The sequence below is a fragment of the Sinocyclocheilus grahami genome, unplaced genomic scaffold (assembly GCF_001515645.1).
Source record: "Sinocyclocheilus grahami isolate Dianchi unplaced genomic scaffold, SAMN03320097.WGS_v1.1 scaffold1434.1, whole genome shotgun sequence".
Classification (NCBI taxonomy): domain Eukaryota; kingdom Metazoa; phylum Chordata; class Actinopteri; order Cypriniformes; family Cyprinidae; genus Sinocyclocheilus; species Sinocyclocheilus grahami.
In genome coordinates this window covers 273,903-290,523 of record NW_015506613.1, presented here as the reverse complement: position 1 = coordinate 290,523, position 16,621 = coordinate 273,903, and the positions used below count along the sequence as shown (strand labels likewise).

The 16,621-nt window shown below is 34.9% G+C and overlaps 1 protein-coding gene across 1 annotated transcript in view; it reads right to left on the bottom strand.

The window, feature by feature from the left end:
• The window catches only part of myt1lb (myelin transcription factor 1-like, b), a gene marked incomplete at its 3' end in the record, with an annotated part of 142,833 nt that overhangs the window by 23,035 nt on the left and 103,177 nt on the right, over positions 1-16,621 (bottom strand). The window contains exons 10-13 of the mRNA XM_016256465.1: positions 11,195-11,285; positions 7,861-7,968; positions 7,458-7,675; positions 911-1,173 (exon numbers count right to left, since the gene is read on the bottom strand). Coding sequence (XP_016111951.1) covers positions 911-1,173; positions 7,458-7,675; positions 7,861-7,968; positions 11,195-11,285 — 680 coding nt within the window. The remainder of the gene's footprint in view (positions 1-910; positions 1,174-7,457; positions 7,676-7,860; positions 7,969-11,194; positions 11,286-16,621) is intronic.

The window sequence follows — 16,621 nt, the reverse complement described above, 5'->3', positions numbered from 1 at the left end:
TCACTCACGCACATACACACTCACACACACACACACACTCACACGCACTCACACACACACACAAACACACACTCACACACCCACACACACACACACACACACACACACACACACACACACACACACACACACTATCAACTCTCCTTTCCTCCTCTTTCATGCTGGATGAGTGTCTGTGCTTAATCTGAGGATATAGCTCCTACATCCAACACAAATAACATTCATTGTGTTCAGTGCTGCTTTTTCTCCAATCTATCTTCAGACTGAGTGTTAGCAGGAGGTTGTGTCTTTAACTGGTATGCGTCAAAAACTCAGTTTTCTAGTATAATTGCTAGTATTTGTTTCACACAATGGAGAATAATATATATATATATATAGTAATAAACAGTAAATAATAGTAATAGTTACTATTTATTACTATTTAGCAAATAGACTTACGATCCCACAGACTCCATCCTGAATGATATTTAAAAAAAAACAGTATATCATTTTGTGCCAGTGAGCGTCCTTGTGCATGCGCTGAACCTTTGTTTTATGTTATTAAACACTGGATTTACTTCAGTGTGATCTTATCATGGGCTTAATGCCTCTGCAGACACTATAGTCACCTTCAGAAGATTAACTGCCTGGATGATGCTTTTGTAGGCCAAAATATATTATATTATATTATATTATATTATATTATATTATATTATATCATATCATATTATATTATAATGTTTCTGTCATCTTGATATTAAATTGTTATTTCAGTATTGACATCTCAGAGATGAGCTCTACTATATGCTTGGTCTCCAGATTAGTTACAGTATATATCAAGAATATATTCTGTGTAATAAGGTAATGGAGAATGATAAAGTAAAAATGTAAAAAGTATAAAAGGGGCTTGATATTGTGGCCGTGTGTGTACCTGCGTGCAGATCTCCAGGGCTTTCCCGCTCAGGCTCTGGGGCATCTCTCTGCAGCGGGTGGAGAGGTTGAGGATGGCGGTAGCAGCCATGTGCGCCGCCTCCATGTCGTGTGTGTAGTCGAAGCTGCTCTTGCTGCAGGTGCTGCTTACGCTGCTCGCTCCTCCTCCTCCTCCTCCTCCTCCACAGCTCAGGCTGCTGCTGCTGGGCCCGTAGCTGCTGGTGGTGCTGCTCGCCGAACTGGAGCTCTTGCAGTAGCGCTTCACTGACGGGACACACAGAGCAGTGACTTTAACATAAGCCCTATATGTGCAGACGTATGGGACAGCTCACAAAATACACTTCTGGTCTACATTTTGTTGTATTAGTATTTAATTTCACAATTATTTGAAATTTAAACCAATGTGCTGTACAATCCATAAAACACAAGATATGACACACACACACAGACACACACACAACACCACTAGGGTTGGTTAAAAGCCTGAGAAAGGAAATATGTTTAGAGCTTACATTTAAAACAAAAAAAAATAGTTAGCACAGTTCTTGTTTCACATTTTCAGAGCTGCTGCAGCAAAAGCACGACCATCCTGCATCTTAGTTTAGATCTAGGAACTACTGATACTATTATTGAGATACTTTTTATTGTTTTTATTAATAGGTTGAATAAGTTTTTGAAAAATGTAAGACTTCAGTTTAGGGACCAGTTATAACTAGTTACTTATTAACATGCATATTATTAGCATATGTGACCCTGATTTTTCAAATTCTCAAAGCTGAATAAATAAGCTTTCCATTGATGTATGGTTTGTTAGGATAGGACAATATTTGGCCGATATACAACTATTTGAAAATCTGGAATCTGAGGGTGCAAAAAATCGAAATATTGAGAAAATCATCTTTAAAGTTGTCCAAATGAAGTTCTTAGCAATGCATATTACTAATCAAAAATGAAGTTTTGATATATTTACGGTAGGAAATTTACAAAATATCTTCATGGAACATGATCTTTACTTAATATCCGAATGATTTTTGGCATAAAAGAAAAATGTATAATTGTGACCCATACAATGTATTGTTGGCTATTGCTACAAATATACCCCAGCGACTTAAGACTGCTTTTGTGCTCCAGGGTCACATATTGGTTGGCATGCTACTGATGCAATTACAAAATGCACAGTAAAAATTCAGGAAACGATGATAATAAATAAAAATTATATTGGAAAGGATTCAAAATAATCACAGTCCATTTTTCAGCCTTGTATAAGAAATGGCATGACCCATATAAGTACATGTTGTTAATTAATATTACAGAGTACATATTTGAGTAATTACAATGTAACATGGACATCTCAAATAAAGTTATGCATGCACTTACTGTAGTAGCTGCAATATTTAGCTAATAACGAGGTACTAATTAGCCTAGCCTAAACCTAACAGTAACCCATGTACATGAAAGATTGCGTACTATTTACTTTGAAATTGCTGGTAAATTTCACAAATAATTAACAAGTTACACACTGAATTAAGCATGCAATTTGGAAGTAGAAAGACTGAAACCGTATTTTCTCGTAAAATGTATGTAAAATCGTTGTTTTATCTTTATTGTTTTTTTTACAGTGTAGTTAGCTTATATTAAGTACTCAGTACTTTGGGGCAAGTAAGTACACTGTAAGTGAACATACTGTAAAATAAAGTGCATGGAAACTCAGTACGTTAGATCGTGTCCTGTAGTAATCCCTGAAGAAAGGCTTGTTTATTATGATGATTTTGATTATTATGAGGAGATTTTAAATGATGGGGTGGTGAGGGGGGTTGTCGGGATGTAGGTGAGAGACGGAGAGACACTCTCTGCAATTTGACAAAAGACACAATGAGCCACAACCACCAGCTGGGCATCAAAGTGACATCTCCCACCGGGCGTCCTGCTGCCATCACTCGCTATCTCTCTCTTCTGCCTTCCTTTTACTCTATCTTCTCCCTCCAGTCTGGTCATTAAAGCATGGCCGGGGATCTCACAGTCTTACGCACAGAATTGTAATTAGCAGCAGCCCTAAATCCAGACTGTGATTTGCCTAAACCGCCTCATTCATTATGCATCTGCCTCCAGATCATTTCCATACCTCAGAAATACAGTGAAGGAAGATCTCTGAGGCTTTTCTAACAGGGTTTAGCTCCTCACCATGCATTATAGTTTTCTCAGACCTTAACACTGTCATATGTTCAGGAGTCATGGTGATAATAATGATTATACATCAGCTACAAAAAGTATTTGGATGCTTAAGACTTGCTCTTTGCTTTATTGGACAAAATAATATCAAACCAACTTGACATTTATTTGAAATAGTTTGAAATGATAAAACAATAGATCTAGCAAAAGACGACATACACTGTAGTTTTTAGCTTATAGTCCAAGTGATGAACTACATGTGGTTCCTCTGCTGTGTTATAGAGAACTGACTTCATACTTTCACTAATAATAACTACCCACCGGGGTTATTAAAATTACCTAAAACTGAAACAATTAAAAGCATTTTTGTTGCTTAAAAAATGTAAATTGACATACAAAAATAACTAAAATAATAATAATAATAATAATAATAATAACAGTGGACATAAAAAACAATAAAAATGACAAAAACACAAGTATTAAATATACAAAAATTAAAATGAAAAAAAAAATGTAAACAATAGGCTAGTATCTCAATGATACTAAAATAAAATGCTACACACTTGGCTTTTAATATCAGGTGCACAAATAAAATTATATTCAATGGATTTGGTAGAACATCTTTCAGGGTTTTTTCCCATTGTTTATCATTTTTTATAAAACGGTTAGTTCCATTCCTCGATTTTGATTGGTCAGCAGCTGTGTTTCATTCATGATAAAGCACAGCTATGACCTCTTCACCCAACTGTTCTGTTTATCACTGAGCAACCAACCTTAGCAACCACCCTTAGCAACATAAACAATCAATAATATAGCATCAAAACTGTTTCTGTCACAAATCCTGTCCATGGACTTCCGTTCATTCACCACCAGAGGTCACCCTTTCCATTACATTGACTCTCGCACAACACAAACTGTTGCATAGCACCCCGGACTACATATCCCATCATTCATTACACTGGTTACACACTGCACTGATTGCACTGATTGCACACAGCTGTTTCACACTCGCACAACACAAAATAACACCCACTCAAACAACCATTCTCGGCTGAGTATTGCTTAGCCTGCACCCCGTTCCGAGTCTCCGTGTTTTCCTTGTTTTGCCTTGCCTGTTCTCTCGGATTCTGATCTTTGCCGGTTTTCCTGGATTTCTCCCTCTCATCTCGCCCCTGTGATTCTGTCTGCCGATCAGTGACCTACGCTAGCCCTAGGACTATTCTTGTGTTTTGCCCGCCATATCCCTGTTTGCCAGCGATCGATCCTGCCAGTGTTTGACCACTTCTCTTGTGAAATAAAGCTTGCACTTGGATCCGCACGCCTCTCGTCTCGTCAGCCCTGTTACAGATTCATTATGTATTTCAGCAGAATTAACTGTTTGTTATTTATTTAATGGAGTATGCGTGACCCCTGCTGGCGTTATGTTGCATCTTTCATCTTTAATTTTGAGACCCCGCCCTTCCCCGGGAGATATGTTGATGTGTACATTTTCCGAAGTGAGGAGGGAATATTGCTGAATTTATTAGTTTTCTGTTTCAGGTATGATTCTCTATGTCCATCAGTTTACACTGTAATGACGCTTGCAAACTCGTGCTGTACCGCGAATCTGTCTGTTTTAAAACTAGGGATGCTCCGATCCGCCTTTTTCGCCTCCGATATCGATTCCGATACCTAGGGTTTGGTATTGGCCGATACCGATACCGATCCGATACCAGTGAATTTTTTTTCCCCTCATTTAAATAAATATAGAATTTATTTATCGCTGTGTGTGGAACTGATAATCATTCTTTCACAATCTACTAGATACAGACTACTTCATTATAAAGAAAAATAAAATAAACAAATATGAAAAAATACAGGCCTATGTATATTTATAATCTATGACAAAAAATTATCATAAACTAGGTTAGTGGATAATTCAGCAGCAAAAGTTATTCTACAATAATTTTAGAAATCCAAACATTTAGTGAAAAAACAATATTTTGTGGGGAACAAATAAAAGTGTTGCACTAAATATGGTAAAATGTTACACATTGCTATTTGTATTATTATAAAATCCATTCATTAAAAACATTCATGAATGTATTTATATATAAGCATATACTATAAAATTCAAATACATTTCTTTTAAATGTATAGCATATTTTTTAATAAGGCAACAACATATGATAGATACGATAGGACAAAACAAATACAGTGCAGCACGAACTGTTTTTATACAGTCTATGAGCACGAAGCACTTACAAAGTGTGCATCCGGTGTGCAGAATGATGACGTCACAGCCTGACGCCGTGTTGCTTCAAGCACATCATTCTGCACACCGGATGCACACATTTAATAATAACATTAATTATTAATAACAGTCCTTTTTGCAAAATCATAGACATGTATTTACAAATCAAGTATAATGGAAACACAGAATGATGTTGGAGAGCGCTTTACCGAGCTGACTGCTGTAACCGAACGCGGCCAGGGTTTAAAGGCTGAACGAATGACTGACAGCCACAGCGGAGAAAAGAGTTTGTGTGAACTTTAATGTAAGGACTTAAATATTCATATGCAGCTCACATTAAGCTATCGTATGGCTTCAGAAGTAACACAGAATAATTCGCACAATCGGAAAGAAAAAAAATCTCACTGACCGATACCCAATCCGAGAAAAATGGCACTATCGGAGCCGATACCCGATATGAATATGACTATTTAAAACTAAAAGACTTTTCTCATGCTGAGAAATAAGCAGATGTATGTGTGTGAGAAAATATAATATATGGTGTTAAAAAAATAAATGACACAGCGGATGATTAGAGTCTAGTTCAAATTATTAATAAAAACTTAGTAGTATAAAACTTGGCAGTATAAATCATAATGACCCCGAACGTTCAAATGGTAATAATTTAATAATAATAATTTATGCATTTAGCAGACACTTTTATCCAAAGCGACTTACAGTGCATTCAGGCTATAAATTTTTTTACCAGTATGTTAAAATGGCAGTGGTGTATAAGACACAGCAACCCCAAAAAAATTTTTTGACTAAAATATGACTATTTTAGTCATATTTTAGTCATTACTCTGCTTCGCGTTGTGCCAAACAACGCCCTTCAGCCGTGATTTATTCACGATACAGCATGGCCTCTCGTACCTTATTGCTTACATATGTTATAGTTTTGGTATATGTAATCCAGAAAAAAATCAATTAATCAGCTCAATAATCTGCTTTAACTCTGTAAAATCTTCTACAGATTTGAGTCTCAATCAGATACGTGGGAATAACCTTTTTATTCAACTGAAATCTGTAACACATGCTATGTCCATAAATGTTCATGTTGTTAGAATAAAATATGGCGTTATAAGATCTTTGTAATTCTCCTTGACAGGCCATCCACCCCTGTCGCCACAGAACATATATTTCCTTACTTCCTGCTGTTTAATTAAAAAAAAAAAAGCGTCACTGTACAGCTGTTCCTTGGGGGGTTCTGTTAGTCAAAAGTCATTACAAAAATGGCTCAAGCTAAATAAAGTTAATTCTGAGAAAAGCTCCTGCAGAAATTGAGAGAACATTTACTTTGATGTTTTGCTATCATCTAATGCAATAACATTCAGACATTTTAAACAGTAACAAGATATATTTTTTTTTTGAGTTGCTGTGTATCTTATACACCACTATAATTTGAACGTTCGGGGTCATTATAATTTATATTACCAAGTTTTATGCTACTAAGTTTTTATTAATATTTTGAACTAGACTTTATGTCCAGATTTGTACATTTCTGTTTTAGCAATTTTGCTGTTTTTGTCATTTAAAAAAATGTCTAGAATTTTTAGTAAATGTAGTAATTTGTTTTAGACTATTTAGTTATTATATAGTATATACTATACTATACATACCTCTACATACTGGTAGAAAATGTATAGCATGAATGCACTGTAAGTCGCATTGGATAAAAGCGCCTGCTAAATGCATAAATGTAATTGTAATATTCTATTTTATTTCAGTATTTTTCAGCAGTGTATTTTCTTATGGTTTTAGTTTTAGTTAACAATAACCAATAGCAAAAGTTGGCAATGACATTTTAAAAATATTAAAGTGATAGTAAAGACCTTTATAAAGTTAACAAAAGATGCCTATTTCAAATAAATGTTCTTTTGAACGTTCTATTCAAAGAATACTGAAAGAAAAAAAAAGTATCAGTTTCCACAAAAATATGAAATAGCACAACTGTTTTCTACATTGATAATAATAAGAACCATTATTAATAATTGCTCACTAACAATAACTGAGCATCAAATCAGCATATTACAATGATTTCCCCAAACTTTTGAACAGTGGCGTGTATTGATATCATAGCGCAGACGCGTGAATGCTGTGGTCTTACCATCATCAGTTTTGGGCAGTGTGTCCCGACTGTGGACTTTGAGTGCAGCAGTGTGCCGTTTGCTGTAGATGTTGGTGTTGTCATAGCTGTTGTAGTCAAAGTTGGTTTTGGAGTATTTCTCTAACTCTTTGGCCAGGTTGGATCGTGGGGTTGAAGTGGGCACGTTGTTTTTATAGCCGTACTGTGGAATCTCCAGCTGTTTGACGAAGCACATGGGCCTGGAACAGATTCAACCAGCGGTTTATGGTGTATTATTTGAATGAATGCATACTATGCATGTCATGAACTTTGCACAGAAAATTCAACACAGATTGTTGCCTATTTTAATGTACTCAGTTTCCAGCTAAGAAGCAAATTCTCAGCTTGATCTGTTGTGTCAGTGTAAGCAATGAGGAGCAGTTACCTGAGCACACGATCTGAAGCCTGGTTGGATTTGCCTCCATCACATGACTGATGTTTCTCGTGGGCTTTGGCCAGCTTCTCTGCAGCCGCTATTGGACAGCCCGACAGGCTGGATGAACAGAAAGAAATGTCAGGGACATGTCTTTAAAAAGACATGATAATATGTGAGAAGTCAGGGACGATTCATCCATCTTCATTTCTGTGCATTTTAGACTCAGCACTGATATCCGTCTCTTATAATCTGCTTTATACAGTGTGAAGTCAGAATTAGAATACTGATGGTCAAAATTGTGATCTGTAAAAAAGAAAAAAGAAATAAAAAGATTGTGTGATTGAACGGAGACTCTTATGTCTCAGTTGTTTCTTGTGCACAACAGTGGATTATGTATTAAATCAATCATAAAGATTACAAAGGGAAAAAAAGTGAAGCTTTCTCTGAAGAAACTCTTCTGCTTCTCAGATCTGCTTCCTGAGAAAAAGGCCATACAAAAAAAAACACTTTCCATATTGTTTCAACCATATATAATATTTTGGTTGAAATTCACCTGTGATTTGCTAAACTTGGTTGGGCACTTCAGCAAATCTATGCAAGAAAATAAGACCCAGACCACATTAAATGAAGGTTAGGTTTAGTACTGTGTTGGGTCACAATTGTAAAATCTGGGACCAGTTACATAAGCATCTACTGTATGTTAAAACTGCATCTTAAGATTTAGTCTGACCAACTAGCACTTATTATTTTTCAGATTCAAATTAGACAAATCTACATTTTATGCAACTGGCGTAAAGAAAACAACTAGATTACTAACATGCATATTCTAAGCATCATATGCAGCCGGCCATTGGGTTCTGACGTAAAACCAGATACAAATGTCTGCTATTATAAGCTAAAGATTTATGAAGATCATTTGAGTTTAAATGATCAGCTTTATTTACGCTAATACACTTTATTTTATTGATTTATACTTTTACTGTACATCAATGTTAATTGACTAAATTGTGTCATTTATTTTGTCTCCATAGAAATGTACAGAAAAAAGCAAAGTTCATACATTACTAACTTTATTAATTCTCACAAGCTACAATGCAAATAATATATATATATTTTTTTTGTGTAATACTTTAGTATAGGGACCAATTCTCACTATTAACTAGTTGCTTATTAGCATGCCTATTATTAACATATTGGCTGTTTATTAGCACTTATGAAGCTTATTTATTAGCTTACTTTACTTATTAGTACTTATTAGTACATATACATTTTTTTTTTAAATGTATCAAAATTGAGCTTGATTAAGTTTTGAGTTTATACTTAAAAGAAGACAAAAATGTCAATGGGGTATGAACAATAAACTGAATTCAAAGACAAAACAGCACCGTATAAGAAAAAAAAACTATATAAGAAATTCATTTTTTTTCCAGTGTACAAAAAAGTAACCTGAGAGCAATACAAGGTTCCTCTAGGTAGTGCTATAATCTTAGAGCCCAGAGATGCAGTAGCTGAATGTTCATGAAGCAAGCTGCCAGGTTTCTATTGGGCCGTAGGAAATGTAATTTCACTCTTGCAAGTACAAGTGAGGTGTGTGTGTGTGTGTGTGTGTGTGTGTGTGTTGTGTGTGTCTGTGTGTGTCTGTGTGTGTGTGTGTGTGTGTGTGTGTGTGTGGTTCAGGGGTCTATGGCAGCCGTCTGGAGCGGGCCATCTCCCCTGGTGAGGTGTCAGTGAGGTGCTAATGGCTGACGCTCCACACAGCAGCTGCTGAGAGAATTACTGCAGCACCCTCTCCAAATATCTGCATCAACCATTTCATCAGCCCACTACAAGCCACACACAAAGCCTTCCACAGAAGAACGTGCTGCTTTAAAAGCTGCTTGAGTCAATGTGCATTTGTAGTACTCTATATTTGTCATCACTGTCAATCTATTCAATAAATGAACGTAGTCCTACATTGACGTCAGACATCACTAGCAACATCAAACAAAGTTGAAAAAAAAAAAAAAATTCCAAACTGGTTTCCCAAACACATCCATGTCTGGGACATTTCGAGAAAAGCGGGTAGTCCCGCACAGTGCCGAGTATAGATTATGTAACTGATTATACAGAATCTCAACACTGAACTGACTTGAGCTGAATAACAACATAGTAGAGTTAGTAGAGCTGCTTATTGCTGAATCAAACATGTTTCATAATGAATGAACTTTACACAGTCATCCAACTAAACTGAACCGAGTTGAGCTGAAAAATGACCTGTTATTTTACTAGTCGTAGATTTTTGATTAACGTATTTTTTGCAGTTTGCATCATTGGTTCTGTTACTTTCTTGTTTAACACTGTAAAGCAGCTTTGAAACAATATTTATTGTATAAAGTGCTATAAAAATAAAGGTGACTATAGTGACGACTTAATCTGGATTACGTAAGCATATTCACAAAATTAAGTACTTTTAATTAGATTATATTGCATTTTAAAATGATCAGATCATCGTTTCTTTTTTATTGATTACATTACATATTATTCATACAGTAAATTATTAATAATTTTTAGATTATCCCTAATTCCAATAATTCTCTTTACATCAACATGCAGGTAAACAAAAAAACAAAAAAAAGATTTATTTTTAATTTTATATTTTTATGATTTATGTATCAGTTTATCATCAACTTATGAAGCACCTGCAGCTCTTTCATAAACCCCAGTTTGAGAAACCCTGATGTAATGTGATGTTTAATGCACTTCATGTTGTTGATTAAAAAAAAGAATGGAATATATTTTTCTTTCACTTGTGTATGTAAATGTAAATGTCAATGCATTTTTATATTAATGTTATACAAAACAATGCTATACAAATCAATGCGATAAGTTATATTAAAAACAATATAAATGTAATCAAAATAGTCTGATTAGAATACCTAAAACACGTAATGTAATAGATTACATTACTACCTACAGTTTTCATCATGTAATTTGTAATCAGAAGTACTGCAAGCACTGGTCACACCTTTGGTCGAGACTGAAGTTAAGGTTAGGGTTCAAATAAATTATTTACACACTTCAGGCAGTCAAGCTTACTTATAGCCTCTGCACGTTCAAGTAGTAGTAAAGCATTTTAACATAAAAATAAATAAATACAATTTGGATTTAATATTTAAGAACCATAACTATAAATCTGGATGCATTCAATCAGAAACTAATGCTTTGTACCACCAGAAACCAAAGATAAAATCTTTGCTGAGGAAAAGTGAAAAAGTAGTCAGCGCTGTGATTTTTGACATAATAAATAAAGATGCTAAGAATGAACACAGAAGCGTTTCTCTCATCCAGACAGAGAGGAACTCACCTCCTGTGAGAGTTCCTGTTGCTGTTGACGTGACCCCGGCCCGTGCAGCCAGGCGTAGGGCACTTAAGAACATTTTCATACATTGCAAGAACTTGACAGCAGGCGAGAGAAATAGGGTGGAAGATTAGGAGTTAGAGGCCCACAGTTAGTCATCTGCATTAGTGTGAAACACTCGTCATTATCGCCAGCATGCTCAGAACCAGAGACATCAAACAGTGGCATGCAAAGAACTGCTAATGGAAGAACAGTGGCATGCACATGAACCATGCAGCGCGAGTCATGCGACAAATAACATTCTATTCTATTCTCTGCATATTTCATGTTTAAAAAATAATACTTAAATGGTTACCTATTAGTATATACTTAAAATGCAAAATGAATATATAAATAGTACAAAATATCTATAAAATAAAATAAAATAAAAAGTGGTTTACTTAGAATAGCTTCCATAAACTAAAAAGTGAGCTACAGCTATTAATCTAACACTATGCATATATGTTCACTTGTAGTATAATTCACAGTATTGAAGTACAAAAATAAAACTTAAAAAATAAACTACAGTATTTGTGTACTCAAAGTTTATCACAGTTACACTTAAATTGCATTTAACAGTAAACTTTTATAATCTAAACAGGGGGCCAGTTTAGTCACAGGAAGTGTTGCTTAGTACTCTTACAAGTATACTACTAGTACACTGATTTTAGTATACTTGCTACATAAAGCATACTTGAAAGATATACTTAAACTTGACTTAAATTAACCTAATAAAACGTATTTCTTTTTTGCAGGGTTATAAGCACTATAGAGGATCTAAAAGGACAAACAGGAACTCACCTTAACATGGAATGTTAATGAAAGCATAAGAAAGCTTACCATACTTACATGTAGTTAATAACAATGTTAGATATTATTATTTATGCATTTAAGCAATGTTTCTTTTTTTATTATTTACCCAATTGATACCCATTTTTATTATTATTATATTTATTATTGTATTTAAGAAATTATTTTTAATGCATTATATACATAATGCATTTAAAATGACAACATTTGGGTATCATTTTATAACGTTCAATAAGGTTAATAAACATTATAACATTCTTCAATGCTTAACACACCAAGTAAGCTGAAGAACTGTTTAAAGAACATAGAAGCAGCTCTGTATGTGTTATTCTATTCTATTCTATTCTATTCTATTCTATTCTATTCTAGCCATATAGTTAAAGGTATACATCAAGTATAAAAAATAATACCTGAATAGGAAGCTAGTAGTATGATTAAAAATAGTAAAGCTCAAAACTTACTTGCAGTATCAAAACTTTAAAAAAATTAAGCATTAGCATTAGTTCTGGCAGCTGATTCTCAGCTGATCACATCTACCTATAGGAATACGACACCTATCGCGGCATTCCTATATAAGCTATATTCAGTATTATTCAGCAGCTTTTCAGCTTGCTCCGGAGCAAATTACCCTCCTCCATCCCCAGCTCCTCCTTTCGCCACAGTCAGGACTTGGCTTTCTGATATTCCTTGCTAATCAGACTCCTTAATCTTGAATAAAGTGTTACACTTAAATATCATTAAGTACATTAATGATATCTGCCTTGTTCTGTTCTGTTAACCCTAGGGGGGGTTATTATTGCTGCTCTCCCTGCTCATTCATGACAGGCTGCATGGATGGGCAGGGAGATTTTTGCCCAGAACAGAACCATACCACCAAACCAAACTTTATGCTAAGTATCTATCATTTTGACGATAGTGGTCCTGACAGAACCTATAGTTTACTGAAAGTATCTTCAAAGTGTACTTCTATAAACTAAAAAGTGGGCTACAAGAAAAGTATACAACTAGCAAACTAACACTATAGATATACAGTAAGTTCACTTTTAGTTGCATACACAAAGTTTACCACAGTTACACTTAAAGTGCCCTTAAAAGTAAAGTTTTAAAAAGTGGGCCAATTCAGTCACAGACACAAGAAGTATCGAAATACATACAACTATACTACTAGTTTATTGATTTTAGTATATTTACTGCAACAAGTGCATTAGAAAAATATACTTGAACTTAAATTAACAAAATGAAATTGAAGTAAAATTATGATATCACTTTATAATAACTTTAATTAACTTAAACATGATAATATTCTATAATGCTTAACAATAATGCTTAATTCCTAACAAAGCTATACCTATAAGGTAAAGAAACTGGATGTGGCTCTTCAGATTATATTCTATTCTGTTTTGTTTAACTGGATTTCCTGCTGCTAGCTTGAAGATGTTGTAAGTAAAATCTGATGCTTAGTTCAACACGGCAGTGCGGTGGATTGTGAGTGACGCAGAAAGACGCTTTCACAGAGAGCTCTGACCCTGATTGCATTCTCGTCACTAGCTGAAGCCGTCAGCTAACGTTAGCTCATGCACACAGTCATCTGCTGTGAGGTGCTCCCACTCACGATTGTCTCAGCTCTGCATTTGTCTTTCATTTGCAGTATACACACGTTAGCAATCAATGAAATCACTGCAAACACTGCCTCTCTCTGATCCCAAACTCTGTTATTCATCTGTACATGCCTTTGTCTCCTCTGTCCATGACCGTCTAAACTCCCTCAATTAGATTACTGTTCATTAGGACGCTGGAGTGAGGGCAGAGAGCATGGGCCGGGGCGAGCAGACCAGCGCTCTTCCGGTGCTCATCTTCATCATTATCAGCTCCTTAATCCTTCACCCTCATCTTCAACATACTCTGACATGTTCATTACCGAGCAGCAAGCAGCATCCGCTGCCTCCACCGACTGAGACACATGTCTTTGTGTCTCTCAAAGCAAGTACAGCTTATTTTAAGTTTTGTAATTTTGTAAAGGTGAGTGGTTTTACGTAACACACAAAAAAATTCAGTGCAACTTGATGCATTCAGATTTTTACATTCTCTTGACTATTGTCTTAAAATTGTTAAAAGTAACACTTAAAAGGACAGATCACCCCAAAAAAATGCACATTCTGTCATCATTTACTCAAGTTGTCCCTGTACACATTTCTTTCTTCTGCTGAACACAAAAGAAAATATTTTGAAGAATGTTGGCAACCAATCATTTGATGGTAGCCAATGGCATCCATAGTTTTTATCATCATTATTATTTTTTATTTATTTTTGGTAGTCGATGGCTACTGTCAACTGTGACAGAAGAAAGAAACTCATACAGCTTTGAAACAACATGAGGGGGAGTAAGTGATGAAAGATTATTAGCGTTTTTGGGTGAACTACTGTATCCCTTTAATTAATTTGAATTGGTTTGCTTACTACATTTAAAATGCCTAATTCAGCCAATACATTCACACAGAATCAACTTGTTCAGCAAATATTTAGTTATTAACACAATAAACTGATCAGTCATTTTAGTAGTTATATATAGATATAGCTTAATATGCGAAGTAAACTATGCTATTATTGTTCCTGCCGGTGCCTTACAAAGCAAAAACATCAACACTTGACACACAAATCTCAAGAACGCCGACCAAAAGATGAGCTATTAACATCATAACACAGCAAATAATAATGATAAGATTAAACAAAAGTCAGCAAACAGCGAAACAAGAACTCCTATCACAGTAACCGCATGAATTGTTCATGCTGCAATGCATGCTGGGAACTCACACACCTTTAACATTTAAGGAATCAAATTGTTCAACTTTGTTTGACAAGTTGGGACAACATATAGCCTAGGTGAATTCTGTTGGTCTAACATTTGCATGTAGTTTCAAGTAATTCACATTTCTTAGGTTCCTGAAGATGTAAATTATGTAATTACTTATTGTATAATTTGTAGTGAAATTTTTTATTTATTTTTTCATATTTCCCATGTATTTTTAGTCATGTGCATTAGGGTGTTTAATATGATATTGTGTTATTTAGTGGATGTTTACTGCATTACTGATGCAGTGTCATGTGTGTTATTGTAATAAAGTTTTGTTTTATTGTTTATGGCCCTGTGCACCATCATGTTTTATAGACAGATCATTTACAATGAACTCTGATTGACAATGTGCCACCTTTATCATCATAATGATATAGCAAGATATCGTCACTGTATATTTTACAGTGAATTTCTGACTTTTTTTTTTTTTTTAAGTTTGTTCTATTAGTAATGAAATAATTCAATCTCAAACAATACTGATATGACATAAGACAACAAAACATGTTTTTTAATAGAACCCGAAGATACTGAGGATTATAAAGAAAGAACAGCCACTAAGTGACTCAGCATAAAGAACCAATCTTTCAGTAAGTGTGTGTCACGTCACCGTCCACACTAAAGTGATGGCCATCTAAAAACGCCCTTGCTGTGCCAGCTCACAAACTGTCTTGCCATCTGGACACTTTAAAAGCAAATCTTTTTCTGAACTAAATCCAGTCTGTAGTCAAAGCCATCAGTTAGTTTGATTTGCCATCTGGTTATTGGTGAATAAAACACACAATTGTTGTATGCATTTTAATGAATCGCACGAAAGAGGTTTGCTCAAGGTGAATGAGAGGAAGTCTGTCTGTAACTCTTTCATCAGATTATAATTATTATAGTTTATTCAACTGGATTTAATTGAGCATCTAAAACAAAATGAGAAATCTAACCAGCTTATTAAACCGGCCTCCATTAAGATAGCGTTGTAATTATCAACAGAAACAATAAACGCATTCATGCATGTCTGATATTGTGATGACTGCTCCTCCATTGCGAGAAGTTTTCTCGTAAGCTGAAGGGTAGATGGGTCATTCCTACTATGCAGTACGCTTTCATGTCCACATAATATATAATGTTAATACCTTCAAACCTGAATTATGTTCCAGGGACACCAAAATATGCTTTACTTACTGTAAATTTTGCCATAAATGTTAATCAACAGAAAAAGGTAGATTTTAATGTTTTAATAGTCGTGTACTGTACATAAAATGTACGTGTAAAAAGTAGCATTTTGAAGTATTTTGAATTTGGAAGTATTATTTTAAATTTCAAATTGCTAAAATTGTCAAATTTATAGAGCTGAAAAAGTATTGCACAGGAATGTACAGGAATGTTTGTGTGTGTGTGTGTGTGTCTGTGTGTGTGTGTGTCTGTGTGTGTGTGTGTGTGTACGCGTTTTTGTGACAAATGAGGACATAAATGTGTATAATGACAAAGGTATGACAGGTATTACAAGGAGAAGGTGACTTTTCAGGACATTACCCCATGTCTCCACTTTTCAAAACACTTATAAATCACACAGAATGGAGTGTATTGAAAATCTGAAATAGCACAAAGTCTCCTGTGAGGGGTAGGTTTAGGGGTAGGGTTGGTGTAGGGCAATAGAATATACGGTCTGTACAGTATAAAAACCATTATGCCTATGGGATGTCCCCACTTTTCACAAATGTAAACCTGTGTGTGTGTGTGTG